The 25,956-nt window shown below is 37.0% G+C and overlaps 2 protein-coding genes across 3 annotated transcripts; one reads left to right on the top strand and one right to left on the bottom strand.

Annotated features, from left to right (window-relative positions):
• Positions 1-16,436: 16,436 nt before the first annotated feature.
• Positions 16,437-20,027, top strand: LOC137748745 (uncharacterized). 2 transcript variants are annotated; one of them, XM_068488935.2, is made up of 6 exons: positions 16,518-16,845; positions 16,990-17,039; positions 17,126-17,536; positions 17,642-18,947; positions 19,052-19,198; positions 19,301-20,027. In XM_068488935.2, the coding sequence occupies exons 3-6, from the start codon at positions 17,483-17,485 to the stop codon at positions 19,780-19,782; spliced, it is 1,989 nt and encodes a 662-aa protein (XP_068345036.2). In that variant the 5' UTR covers positions 16,518-16,845; positions 16,990-17,039; positions 17,126-17,482; the 3' UTR covers positions 19,783-20,027. The 2 variants fall into 2 exon arrangements, with proteins under 2 accessions (XP_068345029.2, XP_068345036.2); XM_068488928.2 differs by lacking the exon at positions 16,990-17,039 and having other exon boundaries at positions 16,437-16,845.
• Positions 20,028-21,586: 1,559 nt separating this feature from the next.
• On the bottom strand, positions 21,587-23,142 carry LOC137748802 (protein WHAT'S THIS FACTOR 1 homolog, chloroplastic-like). The gene has a single exon (XM_068488993.2). It carries the CDS (start codon positions 23,029-23,031, stop codon positions 21,820-21,822), a length of 1,212 nt encoding a protein of 403 aa, XP_068345094.2. The 5' UTR covers positions 23,032-23,142; the 3' UTR covers positions 21,587-21,819.
• Positions 23,143-25,956: the final 2,814 nt, after the last annotated feature.

The following is a 25,956-nucleotide window of genomic DNA, read 5'->3' as shown; positions in this document are numbered from 1 at the left end:
AATTACAAAGCATAGTAATCAGTACCCGTTTAATGAAATTTTCAAATAACAAGTATACGCCCACATATTTTACAAAACTCAATCATTGCCCCTACGTTATTTTCTTTGAACATTATTATATCACATTAAATACTATATCATTTTTAGTCATTTAGCATATTCATAACAATTTATATAAAAGTTTACCAAACAATTTTTTTTTTTTTTGTTAACATCACTTTTACAAAAAAAAAATGCTTTACCAAACTCTCAACAATCTTATTTTACAACCGATTACTAGCACAGCACAGCAGAAGCAGTTTTTTTTTTAAAGCATGGAAATACCAAATTAGCCCTAAATCAATTGTTGATTTTCAAACCTAAACCACAAACCTAACTAAGAGCATCTTTAATGGACTTCTTGAATGAGCTTTTAGCAAAACCATTAGATACGGTAGGCTTTTTCCTTAATGGTTATTTAACACTCTCGCTAATGATGTAAACATTTCCATTTGAGTTTAACAAAATTACTACCATTTGGCAAAAAAAGGAAAAAATCCAAATGACCCTATCCGCCAAGCAAAATAGAAATTTCTCTGAGATATCCTATATTTAGGCAGGAGAAAAGAGCTCTTAGAGCATCTTCAAAGGAGATGTCAAATTTTAAACATCAAAATGATAGTTGATAGCTTATGTGGCAATTTTGACATTTTGTACAATATTTTGCTCCACCCGATATGTTAAATAATAATGTCATTGTCATTTAATAAACTTTTTATCTTTTTGTGGAGTCCAATGATTAAGGCAAACAATCAAATATTTCAAAAAACATAACAACATTTATTATATATTATATTAATCTATTAAAATATAATTTAATAAATTGGACATCTGCTGTCAAATTTGACAGCAAAAGGCTTTGCCTTCAAATGACTCAGCGCCACCTAAGAAACTGAAGGCTCGATTGGAGAGAGTTTGCTGCCATTTTTTATTGTTGTATACCTACGTGACAATTTTGACATCTCCTTTGGAGATACTCTTAGTGGCTCTTTGTAATTTATGCTCCATTTTTAATATTATTTTAAACAAAATAATTAATTCGTATGTTTGTTCTAAAAAATTAAACTGAATTCATTAATGATCAAAATACGAATAGAAACATTAACATTAGCAACTAATAAATTGAAAATTCAAGTGGACTCTAAGTCGTCACATTAGAAACCACATTGCTCTTTAACGATAAAAGCAACCAGTGAGTGCGCCGCCTTATTACAAGCTCGAGGGTAAAAATGAAACTTGGCTGACTCCAAATGAGAAGCTAAGATGGGAATATCGTGGATAGTCCCTTCCATATGCATCCCAGTGATCTTCTCTATCGTCACTATATCCAAAATCTCTTTAGCAACTGAGTCCACCTCCACATTTGTAAACCCTTGCCCTATACAAGCAATAAGTCTGGCTTGAATAACCTCTGCCTCTACCTTCATCACACTAGAGCAAAAACGAAGGCCACCAGCTCCACTACCTCCTTTTTCTAATTAACTCATATTGGCTAGAGCTTCAAAAATAACCTTGAAGAGGTCTAAAAAGGTAGATAACATTGAAGAGGCCTGAGGTTACTGGCCTTTTTTTCCTGGTTAATTGTTAGTTTGCACGTGCAACGCTTTTTTCTACTTTAAATTTCCCACGTGATTCTCTTCAAGATGTTTTTTTTTATAGCAAATGCATTAGTGTACTATCTATAACTTGATGTTTCTAACGGCTCTAAATTGTGTATCATTGAATGCTATGTGGTAGTCTCGGAAAATTAGTTTTTATGAATGTTAGAAAGATTGTAAAATTGGTGGATAGGATTGAAGACACTTAGAAATGTCTTTTGTTTTATCTTTGTTTATGTCTCGTGATAGTATTCGAGCAACACCTTGTATTAATGACATTTTTGTGTCATGATTTTCTCGCTTGGGTTTTAGACTTTAGGATGCCTTATGTATCATCTTATGATGTTTGTGTTGGAGTTGTGCCCTATAAGCCAATTACGTAACTTTTTTTTTTTTAAAAAAAGGGACAACTGGTGGCAAATTACGGTTATCCACCTTTCCGGGGGCCGAGAAGACTCACAAAGGCATTTCAGCCTCCCACATTCGTAATATTGAATATTATGTAATAACTCCATATTAATTAATTAATAAGGGGCAAGATTAATTTATTTTTGAGTTTGGCTTTATAATATAAAGGTAGTATTCTACGAATGAATCCATTTGATTTAAGGTATAAAAGCAGAGTCCTAAACAAGATTAGGGTATGAAGACTTGTATTCCATAGTCACTTAGTCTGTAAACAAAGTTCTTAGACATTTAGAAAGTCGACTCAACATTGACTATCCTGTAAGGTCGGTGTCTATCACACTAAGGTTAACATGGTCTCTTGTTACGTGTGTTGGACACGTGGTGGATATATAGGTGCTTGTCTGTTGAACAAGTTCACTGAACACTGACTGCCTAAGAAGCCTAAGGTACTTACCACATGTCAAACGTTACAGAGCTTCAGGTTATAGTATTCAAATAGTTCTTAGACTTAAGGCAGCATCGGATTTCTTGTATTTTTAGATATGAACTTTAACTTCACATCAAAGCCTTACTACCTCACAGGGTCTAATAATGTGTTGCTTGGATTCATTTGTATAAGTGTGGAGGTATATAAATGCGCAATGAGGTATCTATCATTTTTTTGTAATTGTTCAATAGAAAGACATATCCTCAAAGCCACTTGAAGATCCATCTCAGAAATCTTCTGCCAAAGTACTTGTTGATCAAGCTATATTGGTAACAATTGTTTCAACATGAAATGTATCATGGTGATCGAAGACATCTGTATGTGATTTGACATTTTTCCATATCACTTAAATCTTGATTAGGATATAGATGATAGAAGAACCGAAATGCATTGTAATTACAATCAAGGTTTGAAAGAATATCATGATTATTTCACAAATACTTTAATCTAATGTGGGTAGACATAATATGCTGCTAAGTGTCACTCATGACTTGTGCAATTAAATTCATTTATTAATTCATTTCACTATCCGCTTTAGCTAGAACCTAAGAGATCACACATATGTGATAGCACTAACGACATTATATGGATCATGATTAGAATATAATTAATTTTTAATTATGTTGAATTAAATACTTGAGCCTATTGGACTTGGTTTTAATTTAAATAAGCTTTGAGCTTCAGTTAATTAAAAGGAATCCAAGTCACAAGTCTAACGAGCTTGTAGGAATGGACTTGATGCAAAGAGAAAGTCTCCTTGGCGTCAGTCCAGTTAAAGGTGCAACAAGGGTATTTATAATACCCATTGTTCCTTCATATGTCCAAAATTATTAAATTTGTCCCTCAATGAAAAAGAGGGAAAAACCCAATAGCTATTTTTCTAATGTGCCCCAGAAATTAATCCTTCACTCCATCTTTTGTCATTGGTGTATTTATGTGGATACTCCTAAAGAATAAATATTTGGAGAGCTTTCTCGTGATCAATCATGAAGAGAAGAATACAAGTATAAGGATGATCCTACAAAATGGCGCACACATGGTAAAGAATCTTGTAGGTGACTATCTTCTTCATCTTTATTTATTGCATTATCAATATATAACAAACCAAATATGTAAATGGAATAAAATATTGTATGTTTATTTATCATTTTCTGTTGCATATTTAATCATTCGAATTCAATTTGTCCTAATAATACCCAAAAACATAACGGTTTGAATATAATTGTTGTAGGCATAATTTACTGAACAATTATAGAGGCCTTAGAGAGAGAGGTGCGGCAATAGTAGAGAGAAAGAGAGAGATGTGTAATTGAGGTATGTTCTATTCCACCCCATTGTACCTTTATTTATAGTAGTAGGATAGGTAAAATCCTTACCATTTTAGGATTACAACTCTTAATAGGTAATCAACTCCTAATTGGAATATAAGAGATATTCCTAGATCTAATAAGATTTACACAATCACAATCCTAATCTAATAGGACTGGAACACTCCCTCTTGAGTGTCTAAATACTCAAGTAAATGGCGCATCAGGTCTTCAGCGATGAAGTAAGTACAGTTGATGAAGTTATCAGTACAATGAGAGAATGCAAGTCTCAAATTAACGGAAGAATGCGTAAAAAGGTAAAACTCACAAAACCTCACTATGGTAAAACCCAAGGTGGGAAAAAAAATGCATAGACTAAGGAGAAAAGTGAGAAGTTACATTAAGTCAAAACTATACGTCTTCTGAATGCAAGTAGAAGAGCTCACAAGGGTATGATCAGCTCAGGATAGGTGCCTAGTCAAAACCTAGTTAGGTAGCAAAAACCTAGTGGGAAAAATGCTCCTAATCATAGGGAAAAATAGTACATTAAGATCAAGTGAGTATACTTCTTAATACTCCCCCTAAGTTTGACAAAACTTCCAAATGAGAACTACAAGCATTACATATGATAGTTAGGCATACCAATTCCTCGGACAAGCTTCTGAAAGGTTGACTTCGGCAGTAACATCGTGTAGAGGTTGGCAAGGTTGTCTAGGATCGACTTGCATGACTTCAATCTCATGATGCTTTGCTGATGTGATGTAGACGCAATATGTATTGGCGTTGACTTTTTTGATGTATCATGTCTTGGTCGGGTTGATATATGTGCCATAATCTTCATGGATCGTTGTTGGGACTCAACGATGGATGAAAACAGCAAGTACTTCGAATATGCTCAACAAGAACTCCTAACCATCTCTCACTTGTGGTGTAGTGAAGTAAGGTGAGCCTTGGAACGATTCGAAGATTTCACAACTAAGGCCATATAGTGGACCTCCAAGATATTGCGATATCCCTTGACGGTAAAGACATAACTGTTTGGGGATTTTCCTTGTGCGGGTTTGATAAGTAACTAGCGTCAGCATAACAAACAAGGCAAGCATCATTCTGAGGATCAAGAGGGTTGGATCCGCTCGAGATGCGTTGGGATTTGCCCAAAATCGTAGTACCTTTAAGGTATGTCTTTAATATCAATTCAGTGGTTACGTATAGACGTGGTGCTGCATCTTTACTTGCGAAGGAGATGTCCTATCTAACACAATGAGCTAAGTACAACGAAGGGCAAAGTTGAACTTAGATATGGAATTTCAAATTCCATAACCTTTTCAAGGGTCTCATTTGCATATAACGTATAGACGATCATAGGTATATTCCAAGGTAACACATTCGAGGTGTAGTTCGACTGGTAGACCAAGTTACCGTCAGAACAACGCTTGAACTTCAGGTCAAGGCAAAAACAAGTTTTTCTAAGATCCTTCATCTCAAATTTCATCTTCAGGTGCGAAACAGTTTTCTTAAGCTTTTTTAGAGTCTTAGTGAGATTCGCATTAACGATATAAATTGTAACTCTAGCAATTCGGAATAAAATTTCATAGTTTAACACACAAGAGCATTCATTCAATCTCTGACTGATCAAATAATCACTTAGATGGGTATACCACATCCGTCGGATTACTTCAATCCATAAGTGAACGCCTCAAATGAGTTGAGAGGGTGTTCCGTGGTTTGGAACTATTTGAACCAGTCCATGTAATTCTTTAGGAACTTACATGTAAATCTTCATATCTTTATCCCCATGGAGAAAACATTAACCACATTTCATAATGCTGCTTTCAATCACAAGACGTTTGAGAGAAACCTTGCGTTGTAAGGCGTGCATTATATCGCACTATTTCATTCATCTCATAACGCTTCCTTTCCCACTTGTAACACAACAAGGTTACCTTGGGCAGTGTAGGAACGATAGGTCCAAAACACAATTTGGTAAGGAATTTGACTTGGATTATAATTTCAGTTGTCCAATCAATTTTACATTGTCACTTAATCAACGGAACATGGTTCGATATCATCGCTTTTCATTTATGCCGATAGCTACCATATAAGTGAAAACATCATCGATGGTAATCTCATTTCAATTCTATTAACTCATCCAAACTAGTATACTGGACCAAGAACTTTAAGTATAAATTCATTGTTATGTCGTGTCTTCCTCTTTTAGGGAAGTGAATCCTATGAACCGAGTGATATGTCGTGCTCCAGGCCAAGACAGATTGATTGGCTATCTGCCGGTGTATCAAACTGTCCAACAGAGGCGTCCAAACCATCTAACAAGGGCAGCATGCCTTCCAGGGATGTTGACTTAATGTCCCTTAAGTACGTATATCCTTGCAAGCATGTTTGCAGCTGGTATATGATCTCGTCACTTTAGCTAGATTAGAAGAATACGTTTAGAGTAACATTCTGAAAGCTATAATTCATTGCACTTGTTTATCACACTTGTGTGGTATGGGGTTCGAGATGAGACATAGTGGGCAACGTCCCACAAATTCACATCGTTCTATAAGAATGTTGACGTTCTTATGTTCCCATAACAGCGGGAAGATTGTCTCATTAAAGTGACAACCAACAAATAAGCAGTAAAAAGATAGCGTGCAAGGGCTCTAAGAGAGCTAGTGTGAAGGAGAATCATAATCGACAAAGATTCACATCTTTTTTTTAAGGACCAATGTTGGTACGTTGCGGCGGCGCAACTTGGCACATGGAATGCACACCCAAATGCGTAAATACGAAAAATGTCAAGTTCGTACCCAATAACCAACTGTAACGTCAAATATGTTGGGTGGAAATGGGACTCAAGGTGGACCAACATAGCTGCATACAAGATTGCATAACCCTCGGCAGAAATCGAAAACTTGGTACGGTTACCAAAATCCGGGCGATCATTTAAATTGCGCTTTATGATCGTTAGGCAAGGCTATTTGGGATGAACATGGGAATTCGATGTTCAATTATAAACTAAAAAAACATGCAATACTTTATCAAAAAACCATCGATATAAACACTCCGACATTATCCAATCTCCCAGACTTTAAAGGATAAGTAAGGTAGTAAACCCTTAATCGGCCAGAAGGTTTAACAGCAATGTGTATGGACAAACATGTGACCAGTTTGTCGATTCATTAACCAAAACCATAAGTATTTATATGGTTCGCATTTTGCTTGGATTAGTCCACATATATTCCCTTGAATCCATTGTGAAAACAGGGTGATTTCATATCTTTGCGATGGATGGTTTAGAAAATCAATTTCCCTAATGAGCAGGCTTGGCAAAGTGTGCTTGTAAGCACAAGATCCTTACTTCGAGTAAGGAGATGCATCGTGGCATCATTGTTCGACCTAAGTGTCCCAAAAGGTCGTGTCAAAGCAAGTAAACTTCTCAATCACCCGGCTCCAAGCTGGCCACATATGGCGTGTTCCCAATGGGGAGACAACCCATTGGCCCTAAATCAAAGCTTCAAGCTCATTTTGAGAGGTGGTGCAAAGATATGCAACTCTATTTTCTTCAATGGTTTCATTTATGATCATTGTCCTTTCGAATATCCTTAAAAACCCAAAACAGTGAGAATATAAGGTCTCTTAAATGGTAATTTAGTACCATTCATACAACAAGGAGCGTGCCAATGCTCTTAATCAGGTTGGATAAACCTGAAGTCGTTGTTAGAGATATGATTTAGGTGTAAAGTTAGTGTGTGTAGTATCGCATTTATCCAGACAACTAACTTCCCCACATTCGTACCTAATCACATGTTTAATTGAATAAGGTCACATGTATACAAGAAACATGATTCAATTAACTCATATTCGAGTACAATATCAATAAACTTATCCATAACTAAAACATACACCAAACTTGAATCCAAGAACATGGAAAAATGTTCACAAAGTAAATGATTTACTGAGGGGATTTGGCCAACAAGGTCATCCATGTCAAAATTCTACTTCTTCCAACAGTGTTTGGTGGAGCAAAATTAGTTTCACATATTGACTACTAATGGTACTCATTAACAACATTGGCAGGGGCACGAACAGGTGCATAACCAATGATCTATTTCATCAAGACGGAAGTAGATTCTGCAAGGTTAAGGTTTAGGAATATTATCCCTTATTCTTGAAGTTTTAGGTCTTAGGTGCCAAGGATCACGCTTTGGGCATGATGCCACACCTTGGCAAACCCTGATTCTACCATATGTTTTAAAAACAAACTCGAAATTGGATTGTGAGAAAGACAGACCTATACTTGGGTTCAGTAGGTTCCAACCAAAGGTGGAGGGGTATGTTCGGTAGGTCTCTGCTGAAGCAAAGAAGTACCATTCAGTGCACCCCTGCCGAAGCAAAGCACCACCATTCGGTAGGCTTTGACCGAACTAGGTTGAGCCATTCGGTAAACTCCAGCCGAACCTAGGTCTATACCTTTCTCTCACATTTGTGGTAGTAATCAAATCCGAGAATGTGGTAAACTTCCGCTTACTACACTGCTGCTTCAGAAGCAAGTTAAAAACATGGAAGGACGAGAAAAGTATTCTCTAGTCAAAATTCGATTTGATTTATAAACTTTAGAATTCTACTCATCCATGGACGTAATCATGGTGTGCTTCAGGTAATATCTTTCATGATTAGACGATCTATAGAAACGAGCCAAAGAGTCAAGGAATCCTTATTCGGGAAGTATTTCCGTGGGTAATGCTTCAGGCATAAGTCTTCGAATGAAGATCATGACGAAGGCTTATTTAGCTCTTCCTTGCCATTGTTGGCTTCAATGGTTTCTCAGTTACTTGATAGTTAAGTGGAGATTCATGTCTTGTACCCCACATGAAGTGGTTTTTATTAGAAACATCCAAATCAGGGAAAATCAAACTTGTGATGGTTCGAGAATGAAGATGGTACTGGACGTGGAGTATCTAATGGGTTATCAATTTTTTACTCCAAAAGATGTTATATGGGTTCAAGAGAAAAAATGTGGAGCTCGATCTAAATGTTCTTGATCAGTGCCATAGATACATTCTAAATAATTGTAATAAAGTTAACCCATTTAGAAGGTAAGAACGTTTAATCATACGTCTTAATGTTTTATTGGTTTTCTTAACCTTGAAAAATTAATTATCTAAATTTGGACATAATTGCCCATGCAACATGAGGAATTCTTGAAAACTAAACATTGTCGAGAAAGGTTAACTATGCGACAAATCAAGGAGCTAAGCAAGAAAGAATTTATAGAATGGTTCAAGCAACATGTGAGTTGATATAACAATCACATTATTTATTTATATTTTTACTTTTTAATTATAACATGTTTATAGTTATCATGTCAACTTTTATCTTCATTCTTATTACAGATGAATTCAAAATGTCATCCTAATGAAACGTTGATATCTCAAGACTTGCATTGGCTAGCTAATTATCCTAGTAGGGTTATGAGTAGATATAATAGTCACATTGTTCATGGGTTCAGATTTCGCATAAAATATGTGGATGATAAGCATAAGAATCAAAATTGTGGTGTCTTTGTACCTGCAAATGTTCCTGGTGCAATTGGGCAAGTGAATTGTTATGGTAGAGTTGTAGATATGTTCGAGGTTAAATATTGTGGTCATACTAAGGCAAGAGGTAAGGGTCGAGTTGTGATGTTATTTAACTGTGAATGGGTTAATAGTGAAAGTCAACAAGGAATGAAGACCGATCGATATGGATTTACTACAGTGAACTTCAATCGATTGGGATTTAAAGAGGATCCGTTCATATTAGCATCACAAGCATTACAAGTATTTTACGTCGAGGACACAATTGAAAAAGATTGGCACTTAGTTGTTCGAACGCAGTCTGTAACATCCCACATCGTCGTAGGGGCCTGGGCCGGGATGTGACACAGTCGAGGGATTTGTTTGACATATTAGATAATGGTGATGCAATTGATGATTATATCATACCTAATTTGGATGATCGGATACTTGACAATGAAAATTTCCTTATAAGGGTTGGCGTGGAAGAGACTCCTTTTCATGAATCATTATTGTTGCCTACTAAGTTCGTTAATTATGTCAATATTGACGACGACCTAACAGATGATGACTTGGAATAAATATATTAATTATTTTATGTATTTTAAGTATTAATTAGACTATGTTTCAATTAGTATGTGATGAAATTTTATAATAAAATTATATTTCTGTTTTTTTATTACGTATTTTATTCAAGTTAAATTTTATTTAGTAAAATCTTAAAATATTATATGAGATAACACATAAAAAAAGAGCTAGTTATTTTTTTTTTCTTTGGGTTAAACATTTTTTTTTACACTAGTCTGCTGTCGCTTTTAGCCGTCGACATTGGTCAGATAATTTGAAATATTAGGCGGGAAATTTCCCACTTGTTTTGAGCGAGGAAATGGATGGAGAATACGTAAGTGTCAGACTTAGTGTCGGTTTTAACCAACACTATCATCTTTTAATTCGACGCAAGTTTCATTAAACCGACGGTACGTGAATTTCAAAAAGTGTGTCAGAAGTTGATGTCGGTTAAGACCGACACCAACATTAATTTAAACCAACGCCATGATTTTCAATAAAGTGTGTCAAAAAGTTGACTGGTTCATTTAACTTGACATGAATATCAATAAAGTGTGTCAGGTTGGCGTCAGTTTTAACCGACGCCATGTACATTTAATTCGGCACCAGTAGCTTTTAATTCGACGTCAGTCAATCAATGTCGATTTAAAACGACACCAAGTAAGTACCCATATTTAAACCCCTCTCTTTCCCATTTCATCCGTGCATTCATTTCTCCCCCAATTTCAATCTTTCTTATTCTCCTTCCCCATTTCATATGTGCATCCCTTTCCTCCTCCCTTTCAGTTTTTCCTCTTCTCCTTCCCCATTTGCTATGGATCACCATTTTGAAGATCAACATTCTGAGGAACTCCAATTCGAAGAGGAAGAGCTCGAAGGTGGTTCATTTTTAAATTATTATGATTATTAATTTTAGTTTCTGTTTTGTATTGTAACTAGTTTTATGCTTAAATTGAAAATTTATTTTTGTTTCTTGTTTTTAATTGTTTTTTCTGTATTTATAAGGATCAACTCAACGGAAATGCGGACCCTCAATTTCAAATTGGAAAGAACAGCCTTGTTCATTTGATTCGTCTGGAAAATGCATTAGTGATAATTCTAGTGCGTTTTCGAAACATGTAGCGGCAGAGGTTAGAGATTATAGAAATATTTCGATGGTGGTATACTGGAATAACGAAAAAACAAAGGTAAACGTTTCATGATTTATTTTATTATACCTTGAAATTTGTCTAATAAATTGTTTTATTTTTCAGGAGATTGCCGAAAAAAATAAGGATAATCGGCAGTTGAAAACTATGAACCACACAACCGGTTCAAAATCTTTTGCAAGAGTTTGGGAAGAATTTCTATGGGTTGTACATTTTTAAGATTTGTAGTTAATTTTAAAATTTAATATATAGTTGGTAGAAATTTTATTTTTAATATGAAGTTTGCTTAAAATTGTTTGTTTTTTCATTGACATATGGTGGGAATTAATTTTATATAATTTTTTTAATTATTATTAATTAAAAACTGACACAGATTTTTTATTTATTATTAATATATTTGGTGTCGTTTATGGACGACAACATAATAATTATTTTATGTATCGAGATGTTATGATGTCAGTTAAAACCAAGAGTAGTTTGAGTATTTTATTTGTTTAACTATTATGTGATGTCGGTTAGGACCGATAGTAGGTTTTATATTTTAATTCTTTAATTGTTGCTTGATATCGGTTAGGACCGCCATCATATCAGAATTCAACGTCACTTCTAACCGACGTAAGTTTAGATGTCACTTTTAACAAACGATGTTGTTCTTTTTATTTTATATTACTTTGCTTCTTGGTGGCGAATTAAGGGGACTAACCGACGTCAATACCCTTTTCATGACGCTAGCAACGGTGTTGGTTCTCCTATCCAACATTGCACGGTGTTGGTCCTTTTAATTGAGTGCAAGCGTGCCAACTCGCGGCCTAAGACCAAGTGAGTAAAGAGAAGTTTTTGGAGATTTTGGTTGCGCTTTTAATGATCTTTTCAAATGCGCTTTTGGTCCGAGAAAGGAACCTGTCTTAGTCGTAGTTTCTCCTTCCCTTTTTTGCAAGGACTTCAGAATATGCGTTAGATGAACGTTGAGATGGGTGATGTAGGTGTGAACATAATGAGTGAATGGATGTGTGAAAGAAAGTTTGGGTATTGATATGGTGAGATGAAAGGTATGGGAAGTCAAATCGCATCAACGAATTAGTCGAATGGTTAGAATGTGTTTTTGTAGTACCATGGTTGACTTGGGTAATTATGACACAATTTAGATGATAGTCATGTCACGTAGAAGGTATCAAATATGGGTCCAAACAAGAGTTTTCATTTTCACTTTTTTTATATTTCCACTAAGGGAATGAGGAAATAAATTGTTATTAAACTTGTCATTCACGAAATTCGAACCTAAAACATCTCACTTACTAATGAAAAGTTACTAGACTGTAGTATATTAATGACATCATTATTTCTCTATCTCCTCTCTCTAAATCGACAACAAATCTATATCTCAATTTATCGGTCTCAAATCACAGAAAGAGATGCAGAAGATGGGAGGCATGGAAATTGGTGAGGTATCAACTAGCAACAACAGAGGATATCCATTGGTCAAAATGAGAGAGTGCAACTTTGCTCATTACCTATTATTAGATTAGTTTCGTTTAACTAATTTAAAATAAGAATCTTGAAATTTAAATTAATCTAACAACAATTAAGGGTGAGCATTACTCTCACTTTAGGGGATTGAGCAAAAATGCACTTAAAATGAGAACTCTAAAAATTGCTAGGTGGAATGGAATACTTTTTCGGTAAAAACATTAGCAACCACCAAAAAGTACACATCTACAATTTATAAGTCCAGTAATAAAATTTAAAGTGCAATTAGCCCTTGGGATTAGCGTAAATAGTGATGAAAAACAGACTTGTCCATGGATCAGATTTTTTGTAATTAATAGGATATCGATCGGACTTCCGATCCGATTAACCGAATAAAATATAAATTTGATAATTTAATTATAAATGAATTTGGAGATAGATCGGGGTTGATCCGATTTGAATTAATATACATATTATTTGATTTTTACAATATAAATTTTTTTGCTAAAATTATTTTTCATAATATTTATATTTTTTCTGTAATGGTAGTTTAAGTTTTTTATGCAATAAAATGCACTTATACCCTATTTTCCCATTATTCAACATGAAACTTTTACTTAAAAATAAAAAAATATAATTAAAAATTGAAGTTCCTAATGATATTTATGTCTTCGTAATGATCTGTTCTCATCTAATTCCAATGCTAATAGGACCTTAATCGACAAATCAGATCCTATAATTGGAATAGAATACGATCATAAATTGATCCAAAATGAATCAAAACTGATCCGATCAGAATCTGACTCGATTACAAATCTATAAAATGTGGAGTGATAATTTAGAATATAACAGGTCCAGTATTCAAATCGGTCCAATGTAACAAAAAAATTTGAAAGTGGCCACTTTCCATGTTGGTAATTAGAAGATTTCATGCGAAACAAACAAAAAGCAAAACAAATGAAAAAAGTAGCTGGGATATATGACAAAAGAGAGTGACTCACCTGTCATCTATCTTTGAAATAATTGATCTTCCTTTTAATCCTAATATTTTGGAGGCATCCACTTTTGCCCACCTGCTTGTTTGTGGTGGGTGTACATATTTAATTTAACGTCACTAGGCCTGATGCGATGGCCCTGGCAATCCCTACCATGAAAATGAAGGATGATTGCACGGTAACATGAGACTCCTGCATGCTGCATGTGCCCGTCATGGTCATGAAAACTGAGTTTCAAGCAGCTCATATCACACCACCAAATTTAAATTCCTTATGATCTCAACCAAATTGATGAATCGTGATGACTCACGAGTCACCATTGTTACATATACAATTTCGTGAAGACTAATGTTGGGGAGAATTTTTAAACTAAATTTGCAAACCAAATTATGTGTCCTCAATATAAAATAAGTACTTTAATCAACGATTAAGTAAAAAACAATAACATGCTAAATTCAATGCAAAGTGAATGAACGGGTGAGATTTACAAAACAGAATTTATACTTTAGTCACTTTCGTGCACTTAAAACGCAAAGTATTGTAGTCACATTTGTTATTGACGGGGGCAGTTAGTATGTTGGGAAGATATTATGAACAGGCTGTTAGATTTTCTTGATTTATTTGTGTGGCAGCAGAAAAATGCAGGGCTATGATTTAATTCGCAGGGTGCATGCACTGGACCATAAGCAGAAGAATTCTCCAATTTAGGGGAACATTTGGTGCTTATTAGTTATTCCTATAGCCCAAATAGGAATGCCCCCAATAACTTGAGAAATGCCATTCAACTTTTGTCTTTTCTAAAAATGAGCAAATATCTTTGTCATATAAAGAAAAAAATTTCCATTTGGAAGCCATATGTTTAAATAGCAAGGTAAATCCCATTCAATTTGGTGTTGATTCATTTATTAGGTTAAATTTTTCGTAGGACGATTTTGAGTTTGCAATCTCTTTCAATATAAGGCAATTCCTGGTTTGTTAAGTGAACTTTATACGCATTAACAGGGTAAAAATGTATGAACTGTGAACTTTACACGCCTTGACAGAATAAAAACGTGTAAGCAATTGACTGTAACACAGCGTAATCTTTGAGTGGAGCAAATAATAAGGGCAATCAAGGTGGAACACGTCATAGAGTGACTTAGGTTGGTGAAACAAGGTGTCAATTGCATGCACCAGAGATGCCGGTGGTGGACGGGTGGTACGTATACGGACAGCATTGGCCATCAAATGTGATGGGACATGCCTTACATTTAAGCTGCAGCCAGCAACCTAATACGAAGACCTCTTTGACTAATTCCAACCAAATAGCTCAAGATTAATATGAATCATGGGTCCCCCTAACGTAGTTAACAACGGTAAAATGCAAAGATCAATAATGCTCTTAAATTCTCTTCATTTGTAAATAAAAGGTTTTAGATTCAATTCTCGTCAAGTGAGTTTAAACTATATTATTAATAGTTCATTATGAGGCTAAGCCAATCTCCTTCTCCTTAGCGTATATAATGTCGTTTGTTAAAAAAAAATTGTTCTTACAAATTTGGGGACTAACTAGTGAGTATGTGTCGTAATAAAGAATAATAGAATTAGAAAAAGAATGTTACGATTTATGTGACAGAACTCAAATTAGATAGTTTAAAATCTTTGATGTGTTATAAAATAGAGTAATGCTAGGGAGATTAAATTTGAAGACTAAATTTACAAATTAAATGACATGTCACCAATATGAATAAACACCAATGCTTAAATAATAAACCAATTGTCAACTTTCATGTCCTTTAATTTTCAAAACTTTGTCTCCAAATTTAGTCTGCCTAACGTTACTCTAAAAAATAATAGATTTATAACTTAATTGATTATTCAGAAAATTGATAATGCACTCAAGATTTTATGTTCATTTATCCCGTCAAGGTTTTCAGCTCATTGTGTTTTTGTCGAGTCAAATACGATCACTTGACTAGTATTAGAGCATTTAACTTTAAAACATAAAACTGTTGGAAAAATTAATTAATTAGCATTTTAGTTTATTTTCATGTTATGATGTTTTTTATATTATTTTTATTAGGATTTCGAAATTAAATAAGGATTTTGACTCCTTTCTTACTTTATAATAGATTTAGGATTTGCTTTGCTAAACTTCTAAGATTTAGGATTACTTTATAATAGATTAAGGATTGTATTTAGGTTTTTATAAGAATCCTAATTTGTAGTCGGTTTATTCTTCTTTTTGTTTGATAAGGCCACATCAAAATTTAAGACGTGAAAAAAAAAAAAAAAAGGAACTCTTATTATGTGAAAATTGGTAATTTCATCATTAAAAATCTATAATGCACTAGTGTGGGGATGCATCGGTGCATTGAACGCTTGGATTGCATTGTTGGATTTTGATAATCTCAATCTAACCGTTCAAACACTGATGCATTGTAGAAAAACCGTTAATTTTGTTATTATATTTTTACTGGATTGGGACTATGGTGATGATATAACACACTCCCTGGCTCGCAAAGGTGCCTAAAGGACGGACCAAACGCAACAGAGCGACGACCCGAGAGCAAATTCCCCATCGATGGGGGGACAAGAGACAGCCATCTCGAGGCACATCACGACCTACAGGCAACATCTGCGAAAAAAAAAGGGTAATGATAAAAACATATTTTATAATAGGGTAGTGCTTTTTACACATCCTTTTTAATTTCATACGCACATTTTTAGTTTTGTAGCCGTTAAATTAAATAATTAAATTAAATTATACACAAAGTAAAAAATGGGAGTGGTGAAGCCACTACCCCTTATGATATAGTAAATTGTTTTATTCATGGTAGGTTTATTCTTGGCCCCTATATAACATTGGCAGGGTCGCATGTTACAGATAGTACCGTGTACCATGCGCGTACGTACGTCCTTTTCTTCTCCCTATTTCTGTTGCTCTCCTCTCCATCCTGTGGTTTTAACCAGGTCACAACCTGAAAACCACAAACCCCAAACCAGCATCTCTTTCTTTGGCCTCCTTAAAACCTAAATCCTTTTTTTGGGGTTCGAAGGAGGCCGAGGCGATTTCTTTCTTCCCATTCCAAACAAGGGGTTAAGGCCTCGAAGGCTCTAGCGGAGAGAACGAGAGTCAAACTCTTGAGTGGGGTGCGTGGAGAGTGGATGCACTGCTCCACCACCGCCACCCTGTCTCTCTGATGTTGGTGATGTGATCACAACCGAGAAGGCTTGAAAAAGGATAAAAGTTTTGCTTTGGTGTTGGGGGAAACAAAGCAAATCAAGCTGGCAGGTAAACAAAAAAGGAAAAAGAAAAAAAAAAAACACTAACGTATAATTCTCAATACCACGGATTGATATATTTATTCTGCCACGAATATTAGTGTCCGTACAGGATACGTATCGATCTTCACGTGGTGTTTGTTGTTTTCCGCAGTAAAGTTCATGTCTTGGGTAGTATTCTGGGGATTTGAGATTGTTTCTGAGGTGGGTTCGTGTCGGTTTCTGAGGTGAGATTGTTTTGGAGTTGTGTCTAATGTGTTCGATTCGTCTTTTGTTGTTTTGTGTGACAGGGGAGGTTGCTGAGCGAACACATTATAATCTCAAAGCTTCCACAGAGAAGCTGCATCAGATACAACTCTGGCCGTCGAATCGGGCAAGTTTTCTCGAGCCGGGGCAGGCGTTGGCGATCAGGTCTCTGGTTCTCAACCCTGTTTCGGGTGGTCTCGGTCGCCGGTCTGGTGGCTTCCCGTTGATTATGGTTAATCCTTGATCCAACCATCACTGAAAGTACAGCCTCTCAGCATTCAATCAGACCTTTGGAATTGGAATGTGAGATCAATTTTGAAGAAAACAGCAGGAAAATCCACATACAAGTGTTTTCGGATTTCGGTCTATTTTTGAGGATTCGGAGGTTTTTCATATCGAAAATGGCAAAATTCAGTTGCTTTTCTTTAATTGGTAGGAGGAAGAAGAAGGTTAAGGTGAGAATCTCAAATCTTTTCGGTTACTTTCTCATAACGTGATGCGTTTGATTTGTGACTTGTGATGATCCGCTGATTTTCGATCACTTTTGTGCTCGATTTTAGGGAGATGATGAATCTACAAGAAGTGGTGAAGTGGACAAGGCAATTAGAACCCTGCAAGTCAGGCTTCAACAGCAGCCTCTGAAACCGTTGGAGATTGATGGGAAATCGAAGCCGGCAACTTTCGGAGTCCTAATACCTTATGGTGTTGAGAAGAAGTACTCTTCCCCTCCTAGTGGCAATACAAGGAGCCCGAAAAGTCCTATCAGGTGCGTTGAAGCAGTGGCTAGTGAAGGGGAATATGAGCACAAAGAGAGCCCCTTAGCCAAGGGAAGCTCCTCTAATGATCACTCTGATCTGCAACCCAATGAAGCCAATTCAGGTGACGTGACTCCATCAAGGAAGTTGGATTTATCCGAACCTGATTCGAGCTCTCGAGGGGTTCAAAGCGGGCATTTTAGTGATCCCGGGGTTGGTAAGGCCGAGTTTTGGGCATCACCAAAGCTTACCAGATCATGCTCTAATTTGGAGACTCATAAGAAAGTTGTTAAAAAGATGACCTCTAAGATGCCTGCTTCGAAGTCTCTGTCTCTCGAAGAACGGCAGGAAATGGCTGATAGTGTGAGGAAGGATGTTGATCCAGGCAGCCCTAGTTCTGTGTCAAGCCACTACAGTGCTGATAGAGTGATGCTGAAGAAGCATTCTTCAAGCCAAGTTCTGCCTTCTCGAAGTCGAAAATTGTGGTGGAAGTTGTTCCTTTGGAGCCACAGGAACCTGCACAGAACACGGGATGCAAAACCAAATACACTTAGTCCCATTTCAGCGAACAAGCAAGGAGGGTACTCTTCAGACACACTCGAACCAAATCTAGCTATGCAGTTTGGCAAGACGGAATCACCACTATCATATACTGGAGAATTGTTGGACAAGGGGAAGAACATTGTAGATGAAAACAAGAGCTGGGATGGTTTTCACATTGGTGCGTCAGCCTTATGGCCTCAGAACCAATGGGTTGCTTTCTCGACAGAAGCCTCATCATCTTCAAGAGTGCAAGACTGGGTGAAAGATCTCAGAATACAAACCTCCGTTGAAAAGAATGAAGATGACAATGAGGGAATCGTCTCCCCACGGACACCCACCACTCCTGAGACTCCAAAGTCTACTGTGACTCCTGCGACTGCTAGATCGAAAAGCGCCACTTACTTCAGCCGAGGCCTTGAAGAGGATACCTTACATGCTAATACTGTGATCCAGTCTCTAAATTCTTGCTCAACAGTGGCTCACATATCTGGTATGGGCATGAAAGCCATCCCCAACATTTCATGCTTCTGCAGTCTTCGATCTGTCAACTTGTCGAACAACTTCATAGGTATGCTTTCTGCGGAAAAGAAATAAACTGTAAGAGTTAATACTCAAAACACACTAGTTTTTACAGCTAACTAAGTTGCTTGGCTATTTGTCCTATTTTTGCAGCCCACATTACTCCGGGGTCGCTGCCGAAGAGTCTTCACACGCTCAACTTGTCCAAAAACAAGCTCAGCGCCATTGAAGGACTAAGAGACTTAACCCGATTGCGAGTACTTGATCTCAGTTACAACCGAATATCTAGAATCGGACGTGGTAAGTTTTCAACCATCTAATTGATATCAGAACACAAGCTTTTCCCTAGTAAAGTGTATCATTCCGAATGGTCACTGACTCGGTGGATTTTCATGGTGCCAGGATTATCGAGCTGTAATGTATTGAAGGAGCTCTATCTTTCCGGGAACAAGATCGGCGATGTAGAGGGTCTGCATAGGCTACTGAAGCTGACAGTTCTGGACTTGAGCTTCAACAAGATCACAACAACAAGGGCACTGGGCCAGCTGGTGGCTAACTACAACTCACTGCAGGCTCTAAACCTATTAGGGAATACAATCCAGACCAACATCGGCGATGAGCAGCTACGCAAGACAGTTTGTAGTCTCCTCCCAAAGCTAGTGTACCTGAACAAGCAGTCCATCAAGCCACAAAGAGCAAGGGAGGTACTCACCGACAGCGTAGCCAAAGCTGCACTTGGAAACAAAGGGTGGAACCCTAGAAGAAAAGCCAGCAAGAAGCTTAGCCAAAGAAGTGCATCGTTTAAAAAAACTCATGCCTTGCCATCGAAGAAAAGCTCATCATTTCCTACCCACGGGCACAAGAGAGGTGCAAGTGTTGTATAGGGAAACATACGCAAGACGAAGAGCATGGTCAGAGCGTTATCTGAACGCCACTCTTCATCCCATTAGATGATTCTTCAAAGTTAGGGGACTCAAAAAAGTTTTGAGATAAAAATTTCGAGGTGTGTGCACGTCCCTTGTCTGATGTCTTCAGTGTTTCTTCAGTGTCTGTAGGGCCAAGGGGCGTCGTGGTTTTCATGTTTCAGTTTTCCATCGGTTAATATATGCAGGCTGCATTTTTGCCCCAACTTCCGAATCTCGTTTAGCATGAGATCAGATACGTTCCCAGGCTATATTTGAAACCAACACAGATGCAGCAACCTAAACCTCCTACGTGATACATCCAAAGCAGCTACAAAAATTAGGAAAATGATTATTCGGTAGCGGATGCCAATCTCCCGTACCTGGTAGCTGGTACATTGTCGATTCATACGTTGTTGATATTTGATATTATCGACAATGTACCAAGCAGCACCGAAAATAATTTTCGAACTTATATGATGCAAGCAAGTCGGAAAAATCCCAAACGACAAGTTTAGGGGGAGGTTTGTGTCCTATCCTCTGTTTTCAAAACTAAACAGAATAAGAAAAAAGAGAGAGAAACAGAGCAGGAGTTTGTTATTGAAAATGTGTCAAATCCCTAATCTCTTATTCAACAATTGTTCCGAACGCTGGAATGGAAGTTTTAGAACCATTCTGTTCCGGGATAGACAAGGAAATGAATTGAATTCTTAGTCCCACTCTTACATTCCGACCAACCAAACAAGGCCATAATTGAGAGACAGCTCAGACTAATGGTTGAAGAACATTCACAAAGCTTGGCACACAGATGAGAGACAGCTCAGACAAACAGTTGGGAGATGTCCCACTAAAGAAAAATAATTGAACCAAAATTTGAAATGGAAAAGAATTGCTGGAAAACATCATGATCATAATGCTTGCAAGCCAAAACAAATCTTCGGCGTAATCTTCTGACGTTTCAAATCTTTATTTGAAATCCATGTAGGATTTGACTACTCGATTGAAACAATTCATAAACACGTAATAATTTGACGTATCAGTTGGAGACACTCGGATAATTCATAAACACAACAATACCCCAATTACCTGAGAGTGGCATCCATGACAAGTCCCTGTTGGCTCTGTTGTTTTCAGTGTCTCTTCAAGCTCTGAAGGGATACAAAAACCTGTTCACATGAGCATTGTACATCAATTCTGGCTTGCCTTGGCCAAGAGATTCCAACTGCCAATCAATGGTTGATCTTAAAAGAAAATTGGGACACCGTAAAGATTTTTCAAGAACATACGGCATCTTGTATACAAAGTTATAAACAAAAGAGAACTTCTTATCTTTCAAAGTTGAAGCTCAAAAGATCACTACAGAACTTTGGAGCTCATGCTCACAAGTCATTTAGTACCTGAAATCTAGTAGCAAAGAAATTATGGCATAAATGTCGGTTCTTGAAGTAAATCCTTCTTCTGCAGCAGTACCCGAATGCCCCAGTTCACATAATTTCGGATTGAGCCTTTCGCATGAACATTAATTTCTTAAAACTCTAGCTCCAGTTGATCAACAAGACACAAAAATTCCTGCTGCAACTCAAAGCTCAGAGGCGTAATTTTCACACAGCTTCATCACAAGAACACCAATATACATTTGTTTTTTTTTTTTTTTTTTTTTTTTTTATGACAAATGATAGCATGAGTGGTTAAATTGTTAAATGTTAGGTGGGAGGGAGATCGTTGGGGATCAAACCCACACCGGATTGCATAGGCGTTATTGCTTTCCGGCACTGCGCTAAAACACTATCTGCCAAGGATACCAATATATGGATTATCAATGGGGATAAATAATCCAAATTTCCAAATAGTGCCCCAAGGTTACATCACATGATTTCTCTTATGACTTCAAAAACCTCGAAAATCCTGTCAAGGAAGGCTAGCCAAGCTATCTATGATGCATTGCCGATTTCGTTGTAGCCCAATTTTCCTTGAAGCTCAAGAAAAGAACTCAAGTTTTTCTTAAACCTCTTTATCATTTCATTGATCAACACAGCCCTGTCCCATTTCCTTCATATCAGCATGCTTATACAACTTCTCATTGAACACCACCTGGGGATCCTTCTCAATCAAAACCCCATCTAGGTCATAAGCATCTTTCAGAAAAACAACCCAATTCATCTCCGTCCCAGCAAGATAAAACGTTCTGGGCTGCTTCAAAACCATCTGATAAGTATGCTTAGTCAAGCTAAACTCCTCCTTGAACTCCACAACATGGTGTATGGAAGCCCTCTTCTCCAATGTCAAGCTCAAAAACTCATGCAACACTCCTACCCTGTACTTCTCGGCTTCCAGAGTCCAAAGGTCCAATCTGGATCCATCCGAATAAGGCGAAACCAGCGGAAGTGAGTTCAACATGTTCAATTTCCTCTCATCCTCTATCTCCAGACCCAAATCCTTCCCATGCTTCACTGGAAACCGAAAAGCCCTCTTCACTCTCTCCTCATCCACCATGAACTCCCTCTCCATCGCGCTCACCGCCATCAACGGATCCCAATTCACCAGTTCAAGCACTCTCTTCCCATCCTCCTCAACCACAATCCTGAAAAAATTAGGGTATTTCGAAACCCTGTCCCTAAAATCTTCAGGAATTCCGAAAATCGACCTGCAATGGTAGATTTTACTCAGAGGGATACGCTTGTTGGCGGACATCATGAGCAATTTACGAACCTTGTTGACTCGGTCCAACTCCATTGAGTCGATTATGACTCGCTCCTCTTCGAGCAGAGCTTCCATGAAGTCGGTGAAGCCGATCCACATTTTATTGTCATCGTGGCGGTAGGTCTGGAAGATGAGGGGGTGGCGCTGGAGGGAGCGGGCGACTTTTCGGCCGCGAGGGAAGCCGAGTTCGCGGTAGAGCTTGCCGGCGTCGTCGAGGCGGAGTACGCGGTGGGGCTGCTTGGAGAGGAAATCTTTGGATTTGGTGAGGAATCGAAAGTAGGCGTCGCGCTCGACGATGTGTTCGAAGTGGGGGATGAGGTTGGGTTGGGTCTGGACGAGCTTGGTCCGAGGGCTTTCGTCCTTCTTGCGTTTTTTTCTGAATTTTTTGGGGGTTTTGGTGATGAGGAAGGAGGTGGAGAACGGCGAGGTTTGGTGGAGGAGGAGTGAGGGCTGCGAGTGGTTAAGGTTTGGGAGGTGAGGTGAGGGTTTAGGGTTTGGGGTTTTGGAAAGGATGAGGCGCCAAAACGCCATGGAATTCGAAGCTCAACTGAGAATTTGAGACTTCCGAACTTGGTTATGGTTTTTAAGTGGTAATAGCAAAATAGCATATCCATTTGTTTTCCTAAATTATAATTTACACCTATAGATTATATGCTAGTGTTATTCAACAGTCTTATTAATTTTTTGTAATTAATCTTTTTCGATTCATTTTTTATAGTAAAAAATTAAAAAGGTGAATGACAAATAAAAATAAGTGGTTCAATAGCACTTCTCTAAGTAATACTAAAACCTAATAATAATAAAAATATACAGTAATTTGGAATAATTGCACTTTTGCATAGACTTACATTGATTTGGAGCCAGAATTAAAATAAGGAAATTTTTTTGACATGTCATATGAACTTGTTTATATTTTCAATTTGTCATATAAACTAAAATTTTAAGCAATTTGTCATATCAACTTTACAAAATCATTAATTTGTCATCTCACCCTAACTCCGCTAAGTTTTTCATCCAATATAAGTCATGTGCCTCACACATGACTTGTGTTCGGGGTTATTTAGGTCATTTTAACATCTTTTCACAAATGTTTTTACTTTTCTTTAGTACAAACACTAAAAAAAAAAAAAAATTTAAATTTAGCACATATGCATCTACAACTCTATTTATGGCACAAAACGTTAACCTGTTTCTCATTTATAGAGCCCGTATGAAATTATGTCTTCATGACATGCTAAAATGCAAACTCCCACTTGTGTATCATTACATATTTGGAATAACCAAAAGATAGTGTGCATTGCATGATCATTTCATTGCTATCATATAAAAAATATTGTTCCATTGCCTGATAAACCCTATAGTTTTTGTTGAATACAACTTGATAAAAGAGAAGTAAGGTATTAAAATGACCGAAATAACCCTAAACACAAGTCTCGCACATGACGTATATTGGATGGAAAACTTAATAGAGTTAGGGAGAGATGACAAATTAATGATTTCAAAAGGTTGGTATGACAAATTGCTTAAAATTTTAGTTTATATGACAAATTGAAAAATGCATACAAGTTCATATAACATTGCAAAATTTTTTCCTTAAAATAAATAATAAATAATTTTCACTTTACTATCTTCAAGTGATGTGACAAGCCTATGACCCCACCAAAAAATTTAAATTAATCAAAAATAATAAAAAAATAATAATTAATTATTGTTGTGGCTTATTTTAATCTGACAATGGAGAGGGGGCCGGCAGCATAGAGAGTGATGTGTTTGTAGGGTTGTGTAAAGGATGTGTTATTCCCCCTACGTAGTGCCTTTATTTGTAGTAATAAGGGAGGGAAGAATCATTCTCCTCTGAGGAATACAAGTCCTAATATGGAAGAATAACTAGTATCAAATCTAATTTAGAATTTACACAATTACACTTAAATACAAAGTTTATAGCATTGCCCCTTGAATGTGTAAATACTCAAGTAGATTCGACATCATGTAGAGTTGAGGATGTCGACTCATTGGCACTGATTTTGGGAACATGCTAGTTTTAATGTAAAGTAGGAACTTGCATATGGAACTAAGTCTCCCAAAAAACCCAACAGCTATAGTAAAACTCGAGTAGGGAAAAAATCCATAGTCTAAGGAAAAATGCGGGAGAAATGCAAAGTTAAATGAAACGTCTACGTGGCATCATCAGGGATATGATCAACCCAAGGTGGGTGCCTCATCAAAACCTTGTTGGGTAGCAAAAACCTGATGGAAAAAAATACTCCTAATCTTTGGGAAAAAGAGTACATTAAGATTAAGCAAGTATACTTCAGGATACTCCCCCTGAGTTCGACATAATTCCAAAGAGAACTAACATTGTTACAACTCTGAAACATTTTTACAACTCTGAGTTTGACACAATTCAAAAAGTTTACTACATATTCCTTGAACAAGCTTCTGAAACGTCTCATTCGGTGGTGATTTGGTGAAGAGGTCGGCCAAATTGCCTTGTGAATGGATTTGCGTGATTTCAATCTTCTGATGCTCTTGTTGTTGATATGAGAAGAAGAACTTTGGTGCAATATGCTTGATGTTGTCTCCTTTGATGTAACTCTTCTTGAGCTGTTTGATGCATGCTACGTTGTCTTCATAGATCATTGTCGGAACATTAACGACGGGGTAAAGATCGCATGAGTTTCAAATATGGCTCACAACTGCTCTCAACTAGAAGCATTCCTGAGTTACTTCGTGTAAGGCGAGAATTTCAGCATGGTTAGACGAATTGGCAACTAAGGTCTATTTAGTTAACCTCCAAGAGATTGCGGTACCTCTAACGGTAAAGACATAACCATTTGAGAACGGGCCTTGTGTGGATCAGATAAGTATCCTGCGTTGGCATAACCAACAAGGCGAGAATCAACTCGAGATAAGGGGTGCGACATCACTTAAGGATCTATAGAGATAGAACAAACCCAGATCCATAGTACCCTTAAGGTAACAGAATATGTCTTTAACACTAGTCCAGTGTCTGCGTGTAGGTGCATTACTGTATCTTGTCAAAAGATAAACAGTGAAGGTGATGTTGGGTCTAATGCATTAAGCTAAGTACAATAAAGCACCTATCACACTTAGATAAGGAACTTAAGGAACTTCAGGCTCTAAAACCTCTTCATCATCCTTATTCGAACGGAATAGATCTCGCTTTGCATATAACGATCAAACGATTATAGGAGTACACGAAGGCTTCACTTTATCCTCATTAAAACGGCAACACCTTTTGGGTGTAGTTCGATTGATGTACTTAGATTCCATCTAAACGGTGTTTTATCTCGAGATCAAAACAGTATCGAGTTTTTCCTAGATCTTTCACCTCAAATTCCGACTTAAGGTGCATGGGGCAGTTCTTTCTAGCTCTTAAGGAGTTCCAATAAGGTTCATGTCGTCGACATAAACTGCAACAATTTCGCAAAACTG

Source organism: Pyrus communis, chromosome 15 (assembly GCF_041283825.1).
Source record: "Pyrus communis isolate YQ-2024b chromosome 15, ASM4128382v1, whole genome shotgun sequence".
NCBI classification, from domain to species: Eukaryota; Viridiplantae; Streptophyta; class Magnoliopsida; order Rosales; family Rosaceae; genus Pyrus; species Pyrus communis.
The sequence above is the reverse complement of the archived record's forward strand: the minus strand, read 5'-3'. Positions and strand labels throughout refer to the sequence as shown.

What these genes read in the sequence shown, in the direction of transcription:
- LOC137748745 (XM_068488928.2), top strand. Translation starts at nt 17,483, where the DNA reads ATGGCAAAATTCAGTTGCTTTTCTTTAATTGGTAGGAGGAAGAAGAAG. An exon ending in GGAGGAAGAAGAAGGTTAAG is followed by an intron (nt 17,537 to 17,641) that starts GTGAGAATCTCA and finishes GCTCGATTTTAG; the next exon opens with GGAGATGATGAATCTACAAG. An exon ending in CTTGTCGAACAACTTCATAG is followed by an intron (nt 18,948 to 19,051) that starts GTATGCTTTCTG and finishes CTATTTTTGCAG; the next exon opens with CCCACATTACTCCGGGGTCG.
- LOC137748802 (XM_068488993.2), bottom strand. Translation starts at nt 23,031, where the DNA reads ATGGCGTTTTGGCGCCTCATCCTTTCCAAAACCCCAAACCCTAAACCC.